This window comes from Heterocephalus glaber, unplaced genomic scaffold, assembly GCF_053883595.1.
Source record: "Heterocephalus glaber isolate CG9 unplaced genomic scaffold, H.glaber_assembly_v1.0 deba00001569, whole genome shotgun sequence".
In the NCBI taxonomy this organism is placed as follows: Eukaryota; Metazoa; Chordata; class Mammalia; order Rodentia; family Bathyergidae; genus Heterocephalus; species Heterocephalus glaber.
In genome coordinates this window covers 9,755,426-9,775,702 of record NW_028258354.1, presented here as the reverse complement: position 1 = coordinate 9,775,702, position 20,277 = coordinate 9,755,426, and the positions used below count along the sequence as shown (strand labels likewise).

The 20,277-nt window shown below is 39.7% G+C and overlaps 1 protein-coding gene and 1 pseudogene across 8 annotated transcripts in view; both read right to left on the bottom strand.

Moving 5' to 3' along the window:
• Xpot (exportin for tRNA) overlaps positions 1–11,309 on the bottom strand; it is a 37,536-nt gene extending 26,227 nt beyond the window's left edge. Inside the window, exons 1-6 of one of the 8 annotated variants that reach the window (XM_004861118.4) lie at positions 10,831–11,309; positions 9,488–9,605; positions 7,583–7,713; positions 3,179–3,261; positions 975–1,031; positions 274–343 (exon numbers count right to left, since the gene is read on the bottom strand). In XM_004861118.4, the coding sequence (XP_004861175.1) occupies positions 274–343; positions 975–1,031; positions 3,179–3,261; positions 7,583–7,642 (270 nt within the window). In that variant the 5' untranslated portion in view covers positions 7,643–7,713; positions 9,488–9,605; positions 10,831–11,309. Of the gene's footprint in view, positions 1–273; positions 344–974; positions 1,032–3,178; positions 3,262–7,582; positions 7,714–9,487; positions 9,606–10,804 lie in introns of those variants that run through there. The other 7 variants (XM_087192366.1, XM_013078309.3, XM_004861121.4 and 4 more) reach the window with 7 other exon arrangements.
• A 4,923-nt stretch (positions 11,310–16,232) lies between these two features.
• On the bottom strand, positions 16,233–19,395 carry LOC147823729 (translation machinery-associated protein 16 pseudogene; annotated as a pseudogene).
• Between the last annotated feature and the right edge of the window lie 882 nt (positions 19,396–20,277).

The window sequence follows — 20,277 nt, the reverse complement described above, 5'->3', positions numbered from 1 at the left end:
CACTTGGGAGGCTGCGGCAGGAGGGCTGCCACAAGTTTGAGGCCAATCTGGGCTACATAGTGAGTTCAAGGCCAGCCTGAACTATATAGCAAGACCCTGTCTCAAAAAACAAAAAAACCCCAGGTTTCCATAATGTATAAGTTTCGGTTGTTGACATAATTTAAAATTATTGCTAAGTTTCCTTCTACCCATGATCTTCAAAAGCAGGTACTTTTAATATAAAGTATTAAATATGTGATCATTTGAGGCACTGAATGAAATTAACTATTTTACCTGAGCTTGAAGCCAAGATATGAGTGTCTCCCTAATTAGTTGTTGTTGAACAGTGGTTAGTTCTGAGTATCTGTTCAAAATAAAGCAGAAAAAAATAGTGGCTGTATTTGGTATCTACGGTTTTGAAAAGGAACAGTCTCATATATTTGAAAGGAAAGTTTGTACAGCACTCAATTATCTTCAGTTTCCTAAAATAAATTGCTAATGCCTCTCAACACTGCTGTAACAAAAAGACAGGGATGACAGCGGCTACAGGACATCATTACCAATCTTTGATTTGTGGCTCAGTTAATGTTGAAACAAAATGACAGCCACACGATTTTAAAAATAGAGATATATCCATGTTCTGAGGTCTGTGATCTACAGAATAAGTCAGTAAACAAGTTTTTGTTTTTCCTTAATATTAAAGCAAAGGTTCCGAGTATAAGTGCTGTCAGAGAGCTGCCACGTAGAAAACAGGCCGACTGCTGCTACATCTTCTGGCTTTTCCAGAAGTTGGAAATCTAGACTTTTAATGTCTGTAATTTTATATGTAACCAACTAACTCAGTTTGGGATAAATAAAAGCACATCTGTACCCTGGATGTAACTCACACCGCCAATTTACAACTTCTCTTATGATTTCCTCAAGAAAGAAAAAAACAAATAAAAAGTAGTTTCTCCCCACAAATCTCTGAGTCAAAATTTTAAGGAAAGTCTTACTTGTATTTAACTTGATGTTCTAATACTTGAAAGCAGAAAAACTTTATGTGATCATCACTGAAAAAAAAAAAAAAGAAAATTAGATAATCACAGTATAAACTGGAGAATAACAAAGACAAAATATTAATGAATATGAGAAGTTTCTCAAACTAGACCTCTGGCTTGTGGCTTGTTTTCTACTTACCGGTCTCATTTTGTAATTTTCAAATCTATTTGTTTATATAAGAACAGATCTCTACATACTATATATTCTATACAGTATTTTCATTGAATTTGGCAAGCAGAATAACTGAAAAATTTAAGATGCACCTTAAACATAGTATTTTTTAAACTGAGGGCATCCCCCCTGAATTCTAAATGTCAAAATTTCTGGAACATTTTCCACTTTTTACAAAAGAAAGGTTGGGTGTAAAATAACAAATGGAATAATAGCAAGAAAGTGAGTGAAAACAAAGATGAGCATCCAAGTCCTACTAAAAATTCAAACTTAGCTGTACCGCAGCCAAATCCAAAACAAGGGGCTCATGGACTCTTGATTCCGTTTTTAAGTTCATACTGAAAACTAAACTGCATATTGCCTTTGTAAGATAGGAGTAAGAATTAATACCCACTAATTAGCCACTTCCAATTTTTTCTCTAGTGGTGAATTAGAGTTGTAGTAAGCCAGGTATAAACTCTGACAAAGTCCCTTGAAAGTGTAACAATTTGCTCATTTAAGGTAATTAGTTTAGGTCAGGCTTTTCCTAAAAATTAAAGTAACAGGTCCAAGTAAGAACAGATTTCATCTTAATTAGGCTACATGAATTGACCTAATAAAATAATTTTATACAAAGTAGGTAAAATATTTAAAAATTTTTTTAAACTTAGGGTGAATTAGTATCTAAGACTTTAGGTTTCTGTTTTCATTATGAATTATCCTACAGCTTTAAGAAAATTATACAATACTTAGAATTTCAGCCAAACATGAAGGTACATACCTATAAACCCAGCTACCAGGGAGGCTGAGGCAAGAGGATCACAACTTTAAGATCAACTTGAGCAATTTGGCGAGATCCTGTCTCAAAATCAAAAATTAAAAAGGGGGCTACATACAAGCGCAAGGACCCGAGTTCGATCCCTGGTACCAAAAAACGGGGGGGGGGGGCGGCTAGAGATATAGCTAAGTGGCAGGACACTTGCCCAGCATATGAGAGGCCCTGGATTCAATCCACAGTACCACAAAAAAAAAATAAATAAATAAAATCTTTGTTAGATATTCCACTCAAAATAGAAACTACAGGAAGCCTTTTAATTAAATACCATCTGTAAGACTCAGTCTCGAAGCTAACTTTCACTACGGCCAAGCAATGAATTCCAGCTATCAAACAGAATGACAGTTACAGGTCTCCAACAACTGCAGCCAGGAAGCTATGTACTTCTGCTCCCACCAGTGAGCTGTGTTTATTGCTAGCTAGTCAACAGACTCCCACAGCTTAATCATGCCAGTTTTATAAAAGATATATATATTATATAAACTGATGAAATGAGTTTCTATTTCTGCAGAATTAAACTGATTGCTTTAGAATGACTTCATAGAAAGTCACATTGCAGGGGGAAAAACTTTGTACAGATTTAATGAGGGTTAAATAATCAGACTTGAGAGCTGGGAGCAAATAAGTATGAATCTGCATTCACTGTTCCTCACCCCACCAGACATTCATACTGGAAACTGTAGAGGATGGATTATGGATGTGATCAGCAAGAACGAACAAAGTGAATGCTAATGACAAAACTGACAAGACTTTGGTTGGTCCAACTTCAAAAAAACAGTAACTGAATGTTTCCATACTTACATACATAACAGCAAAGGATAGTTTTACTGAAAAGTCAACTATGGAATGGTCCAATTATTGATTTACTATTTTTATCACTTCTATAATAAATGACTGCATATTAAGGTAAAGAGCAAGTCTCAAAATGCTCTTCTGGGGACACTTTTCCAAATACAAGTAAATTTTTTTTTTTTTTTTTTGAGACAGGGTTTCTTACTATGTAGTTTAGGCTGGCCTTGGAACTCACTATGTAGCCCAGGAGGGCCTTAAATTCAGTGACTCTTCTTCCTTAGTGTTCTGAGTGCTGGGTAAATATGGGTAAATTTGACAGTCCTGCTATGTTCACAGAAACTTATATTCTTTTAGATGCCATGTAAATTTTGTTTGAATTACCTGTATGTCCTCTGGGCTAGAGCTTCTGCACACACCTGCCAAGCATCTGGGGAAATCTTCAACTGCTCAAAATAGGCCAAGGCCTGTAAGATTGTAAAACAAGGAAAAGCAGTTGGAATAATCAATCTTAAAGCCCTATTAATACTAAACAAAGATCTGGTTGTAGCAAACTAATTTAATGAATTTAACAGAAAGATGTCTAAAGCACTCAATTCCAGCTTCTGAATATGTGCAACATGTACATTATTCTTAGCAAAAAGATTAAACAAAAAATAAATTCCATCAATTAGATACTCAAGGGCCAGGGATTTAGCTCAGTGGTTCCACCGCCTGCCTTGCAAGCACAAGGTCCCGAGTTTGATCCCTGGTACCAAAAAAAAAAAAAAAAAAGTTAAGGAAATTTTGTTATATACATTAGCTATATCATCATAATCATCATTATTGTTTCTTTCTTTTTTTGGTACCGGGGATCGAACTCAGGTCCTTGCGCTTGCGAGACAGGTGCCGGAACCACTGAGCTAAATCCCTGGCCCATCATTGTTATTTTGGTTTGTTGAGACAGGGTCTAATCATATAGCCCAGGCTTGGCTTGAACTATGTAGCTCAGGCTTACCTTGAACTCAAGGCAATCTAACTGCCTCAGCCGCTTGAGTGCTGGGATTACGGGCGTGCGTCACCATGCCCAGCACATAAGTTATGTTACACATTTCATATGCAGCCCAGAATAACTCCTCTTCACTCAGTGCAGCCCAGGCAAGCCAGGAATGTGCAACCTATGGGCCCCAGGTTGTACATGCTTGCAAGGAACCTAATTTGAATTGAATTAATCAATTTTTTAAAAAAATCACTGTATGTTCCATTATTAATGGTTTCAATTTAGTAGTTTTGATCAGCTATTTAAAAAAACAGAATAGAGAATATATCAAAGTACATCATATCTAGCAAGAATAACTTATGTAACTTGTTTTAGTTATGTATGTGTATATTCTTTTTTTTTTGGTACTGGGGATCGAATTCAGGTCCTTGCGCTTTTGCAGAAGGCGGCGAAACCACTGAGCTAAACTCCCGGCCCTAAGTTATGTATGTGCATACTTTAAATATATACGTATTTATATACAAACTGAGTCAGGATATAGAATTATTTTTTTCTTTTGGTTTAGAAGTAAAAGGCACTGGGTTTACACTTAGGTGATGGTTTCCTGTGGTTTTATGAATAAGGAAATGGGCTTCCATACATGGTCTCAGTAGCTGTTCCCATTGACAGGGAATAGATGAAATTGATTAGGTAAGGATCAACAAAGACTCATCTCACCAGGCATGGTTGTTGTGCATGCCAGTAACCTCACTGGAACGAAGGAGGACGTTATAGAGGATGAGGCAGGATCCCAAGATTGAGGCTATCCTGGCTATTTAGCAAGACATTGACCCAAAATAAATTTTAAAAAGGGCTGGGGATGTAGCTCAGTGGTAAAGTGCTTGTCTAATATGTAGGAGGCCCTGGGTTCAATCCCCAATACCCAAAACAAAACGACCTATCTTAAGTATAATAAGAAATACACAATATTTGGGCTTTGCTCCCTCTTCTTGTTCCCAGCAAAGAGCTCTCAAAACCCCTGGAATTTCCTGATAGAACTTTGTTATTTATAATGAGCCCCTTCACAACAGAGTTTATGCCTGGAGGTAACTTAGGGTGGGACCCAGAGATAAGCTCAGACAAGGGCTGGTCACTAGAAAAACCAAGTGGTAGAGGGTTGGCTTCCAGCTCAACCTCTTTAAACACTTGAATTTCTAGGCTGGTGAGCACAGTTGAGGTGCCTGGTCGGAGGAGTGCCTATAGAGGGCAGGAGGGCTCTGTGCCCCTTCCTCCATAGCCCGCCCAATATAACTCTTCCTTTGGACTCTGCCTGAGTTGTATCATTTATAATTAACTGGCAGCAGTAAGTAGACTGTTTTCCTGAGTACTGTAAGCCATTTTAGCAAATTATCAAACCCAAGGAAGTCAAGGGAGCGCTCAACTTACACATCAGTCATCAGAAAATGGGAGGTCCTGGATTTGCAATTAGCATCTGAAGTGGTGGAAGTCTTGAGACTTAAGCCTGTAACTTGTGGAATCCAACCCTAATTCTTGGTAGTGTCAGAATTAAACCAAATTACAAGGCACTCCCAGCTGGTGTCCACAGAATCAGAATTGAGCCTCCTTGGTATCGGAAAACCCAGAATAAATAATGGGTATTTTTAGAAATTAACAATTTAAGAGTTCAGAAAGCTGCAAAAACCTAGCTCAGTTGTTTCTAACAACAGTCCATGAAATCTATGCTTTCCTTTAGGAACACTTCAGGGGCCAGGCAGAGGACAGGTGGAAGTCAATTATATATGCTGTATTATCACCTAATGTTCTACTTATAAAAAGGGAGGAGTTTAGTTGCTAAAATTGTCATTCATATGTTACCTTCTTTAAATAATGCAAGTTTTAAGCCAAAAGTGGGCATTCTACTTTTAATGGGTGGGGTTATAACACAAAAGCTTGTAGTTTTTAGCCAGTCTTTGTACTCTGAATCCACTGGCATTTTAAAAAAAATCTGTAGCAAACTTTTATAACCTGTTCTTCTATTCCATACCTTTCTTTCTTCATCTGAGTAACAACAGTTTATCTACTTATTACTCATGAACACCAAAATTATCAGAATCCACTTTTCCTGAAGATTCCTTCTTTGTTCTAATTAACTGCTACTCAGGATGGTCTAATGGAATATCAAATTAAGCCTAGATCGCTGCCTGCCTTGCAAGTGCAAGGACGAAAGTTCAATTCCCGGTACCAAAAAACAAACAAACAAATTAAGCCTAGATGTGAATACTCAATATATGCCTATAAGAGAACCCATTTTTATTGATGAAAAGCACAATTTAGGCATTAAAATAACTAGTATTGGCTTTATTGTTCTGAAAAAGAAAATCATGCCACGTTTTAAAAAAAGTGTTGGCTGTTGAAACTTAAAAGATTCATAAAAGGGGCTGGGGATTTAGCTCAGTGGTTCCGGCGCCTGCCTCACAAGCGCAAGGTCCCGAGTTTGATCCCCGGTACCAAAAAAAAAAAAAAGATTCATAAAAAACAGGGAAGGCCATCTAAAAAAAGATAAGAAAAAACCTAAAGGCTTTTAATTATAAGCATGTAATGCCAGACTAGATTAAAGATAAGATCTATGCTTCAACTACCTTGAAAGTAGGTACCTTAAGCCTCTATGAAAAGAAATCTTGGGGCCGGGGATTTAGCTCAGTGATTCCACCACCTGTCTTGAAAGCACAAGATTCCAAGTTCAATCCCCAGTACCAAAAAAAGAAAAGAAATCTTTATACACAGAACCATGGACTTTTAATATCTGTTCATGTCCTGACTAGATAGGAATTTTGTAATTGTTCCCACACTTAAATCTCAATATTTGCTATTCTATCTGGAGGGCTAGTTACTTATTGAACAGCAGAAGCATGTACTATGTTAGAAACTACTTCAGATTTTTTTCTTTTTTTTTAAACCTTTTTTTTGGGGGGCGGGTACTGGGGATCGAACTTGGGTCCTTGCACTTGTGCAGCAGGCGACGAAACCACTGAGCTAATCCCCGGCCCTGTTTTAAACCTATTTTTAAAACTTTCTGCCTAAAAGGAGAGTAAAACTGGCTATAAAATTTATTGGGATCATTAACCTCATTCACCTTATTTATAAAAAGCATTGTTTGCCATGAGAAATGAAAGAAGAAAGAAGAGAAAATGCCTCTCCTTCCTCCTATCCTATACTTCAGAACACCCACATGTCTTTAAAACTTAATTATAGGCTTGTTCTTTAGAGTCTTGTTTCATTCAGCTACAGTCACGATTATAGTTGTTGGCTACATTATGTTTAATTGTTTACATGTATCCAAATATCCTAGCACCTCCTAATGGATTCCTTGTCATGTACTAATTTTATGAAACTTAGGACATGACATATCCTAACTGCTTATCTACATGTCTACCTGGACTAAACAAGGATGTTAAATATCACTAACACAAGGGTTAAACCACTTATATAGACCAGGCCAAACAACATAAAATACGTACGTCTGCTACTACAGAAAGTCCCTTGAACAATCCTCTACATATTACAGCTTTTAAACAATTAGAAATAAGACAGATGTTACATAAAGACCTGCCTTGAATCCCATGAGATTTTAATACTTTAGTTCAGCCAATTAAACCAAAAATAAATCACATTGTTTCTGTATTCAGAATACACTTACCTCAAATTTGTTTGCCACTATTCATTTCCACTCAAATTAGACCTTTATCATCAGAAGTTTTGTATTTTTGGGGGTCCTCTAATGTGTATTTGTGGTAGCTTGCTTTAAGAAATGCTTAAACAGACTAACTTACCCTTTGTCTAAAGTCAGAATCAGCATTTGGGTTTAGCCCTAAAAGAGCCTGTTCATCCATCCCCGCTGTTACACTTGGAGTTTTCCGATTGTAATAGGCCTGCCCTCTGATCCCACAGAATCCACAAACATCTGCACACAAAAATCAAAGGTGGAAAAAAAAAACAATACTTAATGAACAAAACAGATGCTTATCCAGAATATCATAATTAGTGAATAAAGATATAAAATGATGCTTAAGTTTTTGAGTCTTTTTAAATTCACCCCAATTACTACTATAGGAGCCTGTCTCAGAAGAATGGAGCCTGCTAAATATACTGTACTAATGTGTAATTTTTAAAAACCTAAAAAGGATACCATTAAGGCTGTCAGGTTATTGTATTCCTCAAAAATCTTCAACAAAGTAATTATTTTCTTTAAACAGCAGTAGGATCTAATGTTCTCAGTGTTGTTATTTATCATCTCCAATACTAACAAATGCAATTGCACAACTGAACTAGGTTAAAAAATGACAAATCTAGATTTTTTTGTTAAAATTACATTAATTTCCCTGCTTCCAGATACCAGTATAACAAACCTTTAAAAAACTTAGAATGACTAACATCAGTTTAATATCCTATTGTAGATTTTGATTTTATTTTTGTCCCGGGGATTAAATTTGGCTCCTTGCACTTGCACAGCAGGCGGCAAAACCGCTGAGCTAAATCCCCAGGCCCTAATATCCTTATTGGAGTGTTTGTAAAGTACTGTAAGAGAAAATAAATGAAAAGCCAGTCATGTAGCTTTTGAACAACAGACTTAATTCTGTTTTTTATTAATCTCTACTTTTACCAGTCGTTTCTAGAAATATATTTCCAAGAAAAGTTATAATAGACAGGTGATTTACAGTGACTACTCTTATTTAAAAACTCTGAAAGACTTACAGCGAGTAATCCACATATTCATAATAAAAACCTCTGGAGAGTAACCCACTTATTCACAATGAAAGTAAGATGGTAACATTCTCAAATCAGAGCATGATAAGGCAGCTTAGTTTTTTGATAGTAATTTACTTCAGCAAACAGAACAAATCCTAAATGATGTGAAAAATCACATTCTCTCAAGACCTGTGAGAGGGAGACTAAAGCTTAATACTTCCACAATAAAGCTGTGGGGATTTTTGTTTTTAAAATTAGAACCTAAGGAGGTCAACAGACTAACTGGCTGAAAGGGGTCAGCCTTTCAGGAATGGTGAAGCTAAGGATCAGGTCTATGGACAGGACTCACACTTTTGTCTTCCCTGGACCTGCAGAAATCAAATGAAAGTCAGGATATGGGCTGCAAGCCTTGGAAAAGTAAGCTCAGCCCTTGCCCTTATGGTTCATAGAATACCTTCACACTACCACAAGGCAATGTTAACTCCCCAGTACTCTTAAGATTAAGAGCCAAACACTTCTGAATGAATTACTCCTTACCATTCTGTATCCTAACTCAGCAAGGCTAGCAATACTGTACCACATGGCAGTTCTCCAGTGGTACTGTCTGTCATGTCTGCACACACTGCTCTTTTCAGTTACGTGGTTAACACCCCCATGTTCTTCAGTATTCAACTTGGAGATCATGTCTTTGAAGAATACTTCCTTGATGCCTATTGTCCAAGGCTCCCCATACTGGATTACACTGGTTTAGATACTCCTCTTAAGCACTGCTGTGTTGTCCTTATCAATTTACTAGTTTTCTTTCTTCAACCTTAAAGGGCAAGGTCTGTCTAGAATATTCATCACTATGTCTCTAAGATGGAGAACACAGGTTTTTAATCTATAAAAATTTGGGTTTATATTCCAATCTTGTCACTTCTTAAAAAATGGGGGTCACATAAACAATTTAATAAGAGCCTTTTCTATGAAAGGGGAAAAAGACTATTTACCTTAAAGTTGTAGCATGCCTGGGCAACACAGTAGACCCTCAAAAGGCTATTAATTCAGAGGTAGGCACTCAGTGGATAGGAACTACTTGGAGCATTGTTAAACTAAGAAATCAGCATTCTGAAAAGATGAGAAAACAAATTTTTTTTCCTCTTTCTGGGGCCAGAAGGATAAAAATCGATTACCATTTCCTTAAAAAAATGCCCACAGGGCTGGGGATTTAGCTCAGTGGTTTCACTGCCTGCTGTGAAAGCTCAAGGAGCCAAGTTCAATCCCTCGTACACCGCCCCCCCCCAAAAAAGTCAAAAAATGCCCACAAAGGGAAAATACCAATTTCAGTTTTTATGAATTCCAGATTGAGAGATCTTATAAAAACTTCAATTTGCCACGACTTTATGGAAAACGACTGAAGCTTAATCAGGTTACTGTGATTCAATCAAGAGAAAAAACAAGTGGTCCTACGGAAAAACATGGCCAAAGTTGTCAGTAAAGATGGAATTCCTTAAAGAAGGTATTTGGATAATCAATATACAGAGGACTATTAGGGTAAATTACCTAAGTGTGCCGGAAGGTCTGAAAAGTTACACCCTGAGTTAAAAGGTAGCGACCTATATAGTAAAAGGCTGAGTATGAACAAAGTATTCTAACTCGACACAGCCTGTGCAGGATTAAACATTTGTTACAATACGGTGAACTCCTCAGTTACACATACTGCAAAGGAGGAAAGGGGAGTAACATAATAGCAAGCCTTAACTTTACCATCCAGCCATTAGGTCAAGAATCAGTATGGAAAATTCTTCTACACCTACTGAAGACTGCTCCAAAGACTAGGGCTCAGTCTTTCCAGCATTTTAACATCAACGCTGACAAGTCGCCTTAATAAAACGTAACTTCCCCACTGTAAAAAGTAATTAGCGCTTTCATACAGTACTCGTTTTTCTGGTTACAGAGACACATCATGGTTCTCTAGTCCTGCAGATAGTGAGGAAGGGAAGAAATGGAGTGTCCGTGCTGGCAAATTTGTGCACAGAAATAACACTTTTTCTCTTTTTTGTCCCGGGGTGGGGGGCGCATCAAGTTTGAGGTCCCTATAGTTGAAATTAGTAAAACGCACGCTACAACTATCACAAATGGGTGTGGGGCGGGCACAGGCGTGTCTACCTTCCTCTGCGGCCTCGCCCTCATCCATCCCCCGGATGCCTCCCCAAAGAAGCCTCGTGGCAACTCGGGTGATGATGAAATATCCAGCAACTGGCGGCCACGCACTCGGGAGGCGCTCCGCGAGCCACCCCCACCCAGCCCGCCAGCCCGGGACGCACCGCCCAGGAGGATCCCCGATCCGCACCCGTCCCCGGTGTCTGGGCTCCCCCTTGCCGGTCCGCCCTGGCCAACTTCCTTGAAGCCTCGCGCGGACGGAGCAGAGTCCAGGTCCCGCCGCCCCCGAGCCTGGAGTCACCTTCCCTATCACTCCATCTCGCCTCTCCAACTGCACACCCAGGGGCTGGTCAGCCGAGTGGAGCGGCGCCACGCAGGAAGCAGGGAGATCGGCCCTCGTCCTTGTCGCCGTAGTCGTCCGCCACGGCCGCAGCGCTAACGCCGGAGACGGAGCAGGCTGGGGCCGCGCGCCTCTCGCAGCTCTGCGTTCTCTGCGCCTTCTGCGTGGCTCCCAGCAGCCAGGCTAACAAACAGGCGGGCTGGGTCGGCGGCCCAGTAAGGCAAAGAGCGCGAGGGCCGGCTCACGCCGCCACCACCGTCTCCGCTGAGTCAGCGCGAAGCGCGCTCCCCGCGTCGGTGCCGCGCGGGCCAGTGCCTGCAGCCTCACGGAGAGTAGGACGGCAGCCAGCGGGCGGGGCCGGGGGCCTACAACTCCCAGCATGCAACGTGCAGCGGCTTCCGGGCGGAGGGGCGCACACGTGTTCCCTGGAGTTCGCGGGGGGCGTGGTCACCGGGGGGCGTGGTCACCGGGGCCTGCGGTGCATGCCGGGATGGGGCATCGGGCTCCTGAGTGACTCCTGGGTCGAGTCTGCGCCAAGTTTGGGTCTCTGGGTTGGGTTCTCTCCTGGGCTTTCCGGAAGGCTGTAAGCTGATAGGTTAGAGTACTGAGTTCTTGCCATGGGAATGATGTAGTTCAAATCACGTGACTGTTTAATTCCTTTTCAAGGGTTCCATGTGGCCCTGATAATGGAGCTTGAAGATCTGATGAGTGAGGACATTTAAAAAAATTCACTTTAGGGCCTGGGATTTAGCTCAGTGGTTTTGTCCCCTGCTGCGCAAGCGCAAGGACCCGAGTTCGATCCCCGGTACCAAAAAAAAAAAAAATTCACTTTAGACATACTAACATTTTCTCTGTGGAAAGAACATCCGTAGGAAGTCCTGCTCATAGGTTTTTTCGTTGGCACTTAGTGGCGCTTCGTTTATTTGGTCACTGAGTTATTTGTTGATGTTGCATGAGGCCGTATAGACTCCAGCTGCCTAGGTTTGCATCTCAGGCCTGCACCGCAGTACGCAGTTGTCGACCTCAGGGATGCTGTTTGGTCCATCAGTACTTCTGTTTACTTATCTGTAAAACGGGATAGAAACAGTACTGACCTCAAGGGTTATTGTGAGAATTGTTAATGTTACGTGTCTGTCGCACCGTAATATTGAGCTTTCATTGTTGATTATTCAGTATGTACGGAATACAGACGACGCAGTCACTGAGGCTACAGTGAAGAACAGACCAAACTTGGGAGCGGGTTAAGGAGGGGAATGGGAAGAGAGGTAGAGTGTCTAATTAGCGTAACACTTTAACAGCTACATTTATTTAGACCACCATGTTCAAAATACACAGCATTTCATATATAAAATATCCACTCACTTTTGTATCAGATTTCTTTGATACTGAAATAGGTTTATTGATATTGAAAGATTCACTGTTGCATCCAAGAAGCAGTTTCTAGGGGCTGGGGATTGAGCTCAGTGGTTCTGGCACCTGCCTCGCAAGCACAAGGTCCCGAGTTCGATCCCGGTACAAAAAAAAAAAGCAGTTTTTTAAAAATGTGATTTAATATACATACACATTTCACAAGTACAGGATTATGAGTGATTTTTATATTTCATTTCCTTCGATACATTTTATATTTTCTTCTACAATGAACTTCTAAAACATAATAAAAACGAGCATTCATGACACTGCTGCTTAAAACCCTTCAAATGCTCGCCCGGCATTTGGGTTTTCGCCCAAATTCTTTAGCTCTTCAAGACCCTTCATATGGTCCTGGTCTCTCTGTATCCTACCACCCATATCTCACACAAAAAGGCCCCTGAGGACCCATGATTTTTTATAACTGAGCTCCCTCTCCCGATACGTCCCCATCAACCGCTCCCAGTGCCGGCAGCAATGTCTTCAGCCTGGCCCAGGAAGCTATGAGGCCCCAGTTCTTCCTAAAGCAGCCACAGCAGGCCGCGGGCGGGAGGACCAGGATCCGCTGGAAGGGGTGGCTCACTGAGACTCTGGAGACACGGATCCACCGCGTGACCACTCCAGGAGCCTGACCACCGAGACAGACAGGGAATCCCGGACCACGAGCAGGGGCTGGGCCAAGCGGTACGAGAGTCTCAAGGCCTGGATCTCTGGGCCTATCTCCAGGGATGGGGTGCACCCTGGCCCCACGTTTGGGCTGCTCATGAATTGGACTTCCATTGCAACCCGGGCCCAACCCGCCACTCCCACACAGAAGGAGAACACTTCGCACATGGAGGCCGCCATTTGGGGCACGCCTCCGCCTTCTCCGTATCAGATTTTTAATTGTTTAAAACGTCGGGCTAAGATTGGTGTCCAATTTCATTATATCCCCAGAGTTTTTGCACAGTGCCAGCCTGTAGTTAGAACTCAGTAAACGAATCACTAATCTTGGTCTGAATGGCCCTGCAGTCTTTCACGTTCAGCAGACCACTGCCTCATCTTAAAGGATTCAATCTATTGTACTGTAACTGCCTTTACTTGCCTTTTTCATTTATAAATTCATTTTGTATTTCATATGTTAAACGTCATACAAAGCTTATCTTCAGCTTATCTACAGTTTATACAGTAACACTGGCCCTTCATGGTAGTTCATATGCCTAGAATTGTAAAAACCTCTTTTAATTTTGTAAACTCAACTGATTTCAAAACAAATGACATACTAGGTGTAATCCAACTGAATAGGATGGGGGTATTAAATTTGACCATTTTGGGACTGGTGATACAGCTCAGTGGTAGAGTGCTTGCTTAGCAAGTGTGAAGTCTTGGGTTTCCATCCCCAGCGCTGGGGAAAACAGTTTTTGACCATTCCATATTTTGGCTGCCCTCAGAGTAACAAGATGCCCGTTATCAAAATGCTCAAAAGTAAACTATTGTCTTTTTTTTTTTTCTTAAACATGGTCTGTGTCCTTTGACTTTTCTTTTTCCCCACAATGAGGGGTCAAACCCAGGACCTCATCAAGCTAGGCAAGCATTCTACCACTGAGCTACATCTCTAATACATGACCATTTGAAAATAAGGCATGTCCTTGTATATGGCAATGCTTTTATGTATTATCAACATTTTTGAGTATTATTCGCTAGACAGTTCTGAGTGTTTATACATATCCTCACAACAACTGTATGAAAGTAGGCACTGTGGTTATCACTGTGTTATAGATGAGGATCTGAAATGCATAAAGGCCAATTAGCATGGCTATGATTCACACCTAGTCTGACTCTTAACAGTCTGTGCTCCTAGCCCATTTCTCAAATGAGGGTCCATTAAGACTGATGACATTGTACAAATACAGTGCAAAGTTCTTTCTGTAGATATGCTCAGAGGCCCCTTTCTTATAGCAGTAAAACTTTAATTTTCCTGTTCCTTATCTCCCTTTTTTCAATTGCCAGAGTACTTGAAATAATTTTGATTAGGTAACATTTGTAAGTTTATTTCCTTATGATTTACAACATGGTTTCACATACCTTTTCCATTTATTCTTTAATATTAAAGGGACAAAGCAGTATTATCATTCTAAATTTACAGATAAGGAAAAAAAATGGATCTGTTTTAAGTACTGCATCCTAAGTTACACAGTTGGTAAATGGGGACCTGGAACCCTGAACTCTAGTGATTTCTTGTCTCTAGTATGACATATTTATTGCCTCTATTCACTCTTTTCTTTTTGTGAAGATGGAGCTTGCAGCTCTCTTGTAAAAGAAGAGCCAGAAAGCTATTTAGCTTTCTGTCCACAATGTAAGACTACAAGAAGACAGTCACACAGCACATCAGAAGCAGGCTTTCATCAGATACTGGACCTGTCAGTACCTTAATCTTGGGCCTACAGACTCCAGAACTCTGAGAAATAAAAGTTTGTTGTGTAAGTCTCCTCATCTATGGCAATTTGTTATAGCAGCTCAAACAGACTAAGACAATGTTTAAAACCCAAGTCATGATCTCCACAACATATGTCTTCCTCCTGTTGTGGTTATTTCTCTCAATGAACGTCTCAATGTATCTCAGTGCCCTTAGGGTCACTTTTGTCTTCTTCATGTTCAAGGATCCAGTTCTATTTCAGCATAGAATGGTATGTTATATCTATCTGTTCTGTCTTGTAACTTACTTTTTCTACTTTTGTTTAGGCCGTCAAAGCTTCTCTTGGACTTCAAGGAAAGAAATGTATCCATTACTTGAAATGGTTATCTCCAGGTGCTGCAGTTGCAAGGTATTTTTTTCTTTCCTTGTACATTTTTGAATGTTTAGAAATTCTCCACAGTGATCATATACTACTTTCATAATAAATAAAATTTTAAACTGAGTATAATAAAATAAAAAGAAATAATTGCATTTAATCTTTGAGAATTGATTGAATGCTACCTCCTTCGTGAAACCTTTTCAGATTGCCTTAATCAGGATTGTGCTTGATCATTTCTTTAACATCATTTGTTTTCTTTACTTTTTATGTCATTAATATATTTTAATGTTTTGCTTTAAATTTGTACTACATTTGTCTAACTCAGTCAATTATTAAAGACAGTGTTATTTTGATTGTGGATAATTTCTCAGTAAATATTTGAGAAATGTACTGAATTGAATCAAAATTATCAACTGATAACCACCGAATTCTTTGTCAGATTCTCTTCTTGATGTGTTTCTTCTCTTTTTTTTTGTTACCGGGGATTGGACTTGGGTCCTTCTGCTTTGGAGGCAGGCGGTGGAACCACTGAGCTGAATCCCCGGCCCAGTTCATCTCAGTGTTTGTTAAGCCTAATGTCATTTTCACCCAAAGCTCCTTCATGGTGGGCTTTTTGGTTAACAAAAAAGGAAAATAGGTCAGGTATGCTGTTCTTACTGGTCATTGTCCATTCATTTCTTTCTCTTAGAGGAAGTGTGTCTGTATAGTGGCAGGAAGGCTGAGAAAGGCAAAATAGGTAACTGGAGCATTATGTAGTAAAAGAAAACATTTTAAAAAGTCTGCCTCTTCTCTTAGATTTTATTATAATGACATCTCTCCTCTGTATGTGATTGCTAATTGTTAGAGATATTTAAATGGATAGTACTCATTAATACTATGTAGAAGCACTGAAAGATTCCTAAATCAGACACCTTTAAAAATTCAGGTTTTACAAGAACCAAGAGAGACTATGTAAAGGTGCAAATTTCCAATGATGAATGTCATTATATTGTATACCTAAAATGTACCAATTATTAGAATGAATAATCGATAATGTAAAATTGGAATAAAAGGTCCAAAGGGGTAGGGGTAGTGAGAGGCATGGGGAAAGGAAAGAAGGGAAAGGAAAAAATGATGAGAAATGGAAAAAATGGAAATAAAGTCTTTGTAAGTAGGGAAGGGTGGAGGGCATGAAGGGAGGGTAGGAATGGGGAAAAAATAAGAACCAAGATGCATTATATAAAAGTACAATTCCCAATGAGAAATGTAATAGTGTTGTATACCTACAATGTACCAATAAAAGAATTTAATACAAAAAAAATTCAGGTTTTATTTGCCTATTACAGATTACAAATATCTTTTTATGTATACTGTTTTTAGCTTCAAGTGGGAGAAATGGGAACATTTGAGACCCATAGACCCATTGAGGAACACTTCTTGTCTGCAATACTTACAGGGTTCTCATGATGTAATCCACTGTTCACTTCACTAAAAATACAGTTAGAGGGCTGGAGTGAAGCTCATAGAGAGAGTGCTTGTCTAGCATGTGCAAGGCCCTGGGTTTGATCACCAGCACACAACAAACAAAAACTAAAAATAAAGATGCTGTTCTTGTGTGTGTTTGGGTTAGATTCTTTCTTTGAGCCTTAAAGTTAAAAAGATTCAGCTAACCTTTTTTATTACTTTGTAGATAGGAAACAGAATAACCATATAATAGGGAATCATTTATTGAACTTCTTTATAGACACTTGCATAGTGTTTTTTCCAGGTACCTATTCTGACTTTCTCCTCCTCTCCTTGTGCAGAGGATAGAAACTGTGTTGGGCAAGTAGTGTATCAATGAACTGCATCCCTAGTCCTTTGAGGTAGGTGCTTGCTAAATTGCCCAGGATGGCCTTGAACTTGTGATTCTCCTGCCACACCCCTTCTGTGTAGCTGGGATTATAGGTGTATACCACCTTGCTTGGCTCTAAGTACCTTTGAGACTTTGTTAATCCTTATAGTAACCTTTTGGAGTTGGTACTATTATCCCCATCTCTCTGGGGAAACTGAGGTATAAACTTGCTCAGGGTCATTCAGCTACTGAGTGGGAGAGCTGGAATTTGAGCCTGTTATCTGACTCCACAGTCCTAGGCTCATCACTACTGTCCTTTCATACTAATGGAGTTGACTATCCCTGCACCTAAGACCACTGTTCTGAGAAAGTCAGGGAGAGTGCCTTTGGCCCTTTGATAAGTCTGGGTAAGTAATATTCCATTTGTTTCAGTAGCTTTGAGAAGAATTATCTGTTAAGTGCTTGACTGCTCAGAATCTGTACCAAATACTTCCCGAGTTTGGATACATTTAGAATGTAAGGAGTGCCGATCTCAGGTGCATTTGGGTTAACTGTCCATGTAAAGCTTACCAAAAGATTAAAGAACATGAATACTTCACGTGTCTGTAGCACTCACAGAGTGCATAGTTCATCACATTTGATCCTCACACCAACTCTTGGAGGGAAGACAAGTATTAGTAGTTTCATTTTACAGATGATGCAACTGGGACTTTGAAAGTTTGAATGACTTTCCAGAAATCTCACAGATAGTAACAGTGTTAGTGCTCTAATCTAGTTCTCCTGGCTCTAAATGCAGTGATTTTTCCTCTATATTTATTTTTTTATAGAAATAAACTTTATTTTTAATTTTCAGAAGTATTAAAGTTGTAACACTTTGTATAAATTGTTAACAATTTAGTTGATACCTAGTTAATCTCACACAGCATTATTTTTTCCTTTTCTTGAAAACTTATACTTGCGGAGCTGGGGATTTAGCTCAGTGGTTTTGCCGCCTGCTGCGCAAGCACAAGGACCCGAGTTCGATCCCCAGTACCAAAAAAAAAAAAAGGTATATAAAAGACAGACTAACATATATTATTAGCATTTAGTAAATTATTTGAAGAGCAAAATTCTAGAATATCCATGTTTGTTATGGTACTTGAAATATGTTTAATATATTAATTTAAGTAATGTATCTCAGAAGTAACAATTATAATCATTAGTTCTCTAACCTTTAGGTCTGAATAAAACCTATCACTTTTCACAATGAGAAAGCAGAAAATAATATAATAATCAAATGGAGCTAACCTGAAGTCATTTAATTCTCTTGGGCCTTTAAGAGACAGGGCCTGGTGGGATGTCAGTATGGGACCCTTCCATTTTCTGGCTTCCTGTCTTGCCATGTGATCTTTCCCTCTCTTGTGCCCTCCCACCACTGTGATAACCATGCACCATGACGTGTAGCAGCAAGAGGAGGCCTCACCAGAGCCAGCACCGTGCTGTCTAGACATTCAGCCTCCAAAACCATGAGCTAAATAAATAACAATTTTTTATGTTATCCAGCCTCTGGTATTTTGTTATAGTAATGAAAAACAGAATATATCTTCTATTTTAGCAACTTAATATAAATGAAACACAACTTTCATTTTTAAATAAAAATTACAATACCATATTTGAAACTGCAAATGTGATTCACATTATGAGAGAGAATGAGTTAAACAGCAAATACTAGATAATTATTTCTCAGAAGTAGTGAGTGTGACTTAAAGTTCTCATATTACTTATTTTCAACTCAAGTAAGGACAATTAGGCCACAGGAGTCATTTCTTCATCCGAGTCACTTGATTTGCCTTTTAGTTCCCATTGCCCTAAATCTTTATTTATAGTTAAATTCTGAGTTTTCTTTTTGTGGTCTTAGCAACTGCATCATTCACACAAAGTTTTCTCATTTTAATGTTTGGCAGTTTCTTCAGATCCAAATCCCATTCCCTAAAGGTTTTCAGACTACTTGCATGTAAAATGTCTGGAATCTCAAGGCTGTAGCCTTCGTATTGCTGTTGTTCCCGCTCCATCATCTGCTTGATGACCATCTCCTGGGCTTGGTGCTTGATGACCATCTCCTGGGCTTGGTGGCGCCTTCCCTGCCTGTCCTTGATGCTGTTGTGTAACTCAATCTGCTCCAACTCACTGCTGAATCGATTTAAATACCTTTCAATTAATTCACAAGTGTCTTTCTTTGAATATCTCAGTTTTTGGGGATCCAGCTCATTTTGAAACCACTGCAGTTTTTCACCAATAAGGTTGAGATGTTAAGCCTTTTCATTCTTCAATTTTTCCTTCTTTACTTGTTTGTGGGCCTCTCTTGTAATTTGTGCAGCTTTTCTACTATATGGGTGGATGATTTTTTTTTTCTGTGTTTTTTCCCTTAGGTGCTTTAGGCATGGTGATGTCCTGGAGGCCACAGGGGACCTCTGCACTCCAGACCCCACAGACTCACAGCCCCGAGCGGCGGCTCTCACGCCTGCTCTCCAGCCCAACACACGTGAGGCCACTGAAGCCAGGCAGACCCAACTGGAAAGGGACTTTCCTCTATATTTAACCCTTTTCTTGCAATAAGAACTTTGCTGTTACCTTGGCAACAATGTATAACACTGAGTACCTGGAAATCATGGTACTGCCTTCTCTGTGTGCTACAAAAGTTTCAACTAAGGGCACTTTAATTACATGTTCCTGTGTCAAATTCCCTTCTTGATGTGTTCTTCTTAAATTTTGTCAAGTTTAGTGCCTTTGTCACCAAAAGCTTACTTGTGATGGGCTTTTTGGCAGGTAGATCAGGTATGCTGTCTTTTCTGGTTCAGTTATTATGTTTCTGTTAGTCCTGAGAAGTGGGTATGAAGCAGAAGGCCTGGGAGAACAGTGGCCTGGAGCTAGGCCTTTCCTTGAACTGGGGGGTCACTTATCTCTGTCTCTGTTGTATCCATTTGCCTCTCAGCTGCTCTTGTGAGAGCTGGCTGGGCACAAGTGAAGGACCTTTGCCATTTTGTTTGAAGCAACGAGCTCGAGTGGTCTTAGATAAGGTTTAGTTTATATTTTAGAGAAAATAGCCAAGCAGCTTATTAATCAATAAAGTTTATAATGGATGATGCACCCACCTTTTATTCAGTTATAAAAGGTTGGACATGTATGACCAGATCCCCAAACTCCAAATGCAAGGCCATGTAAAATTTTGCCAGCAGGGGGCACTTCTCTCCTACTCTTACCAAATTACAGTCTGTAAGAAAAGAAATAAATGTTCTTATTTCTTTGCTGTTAGGCCCTCAGCAT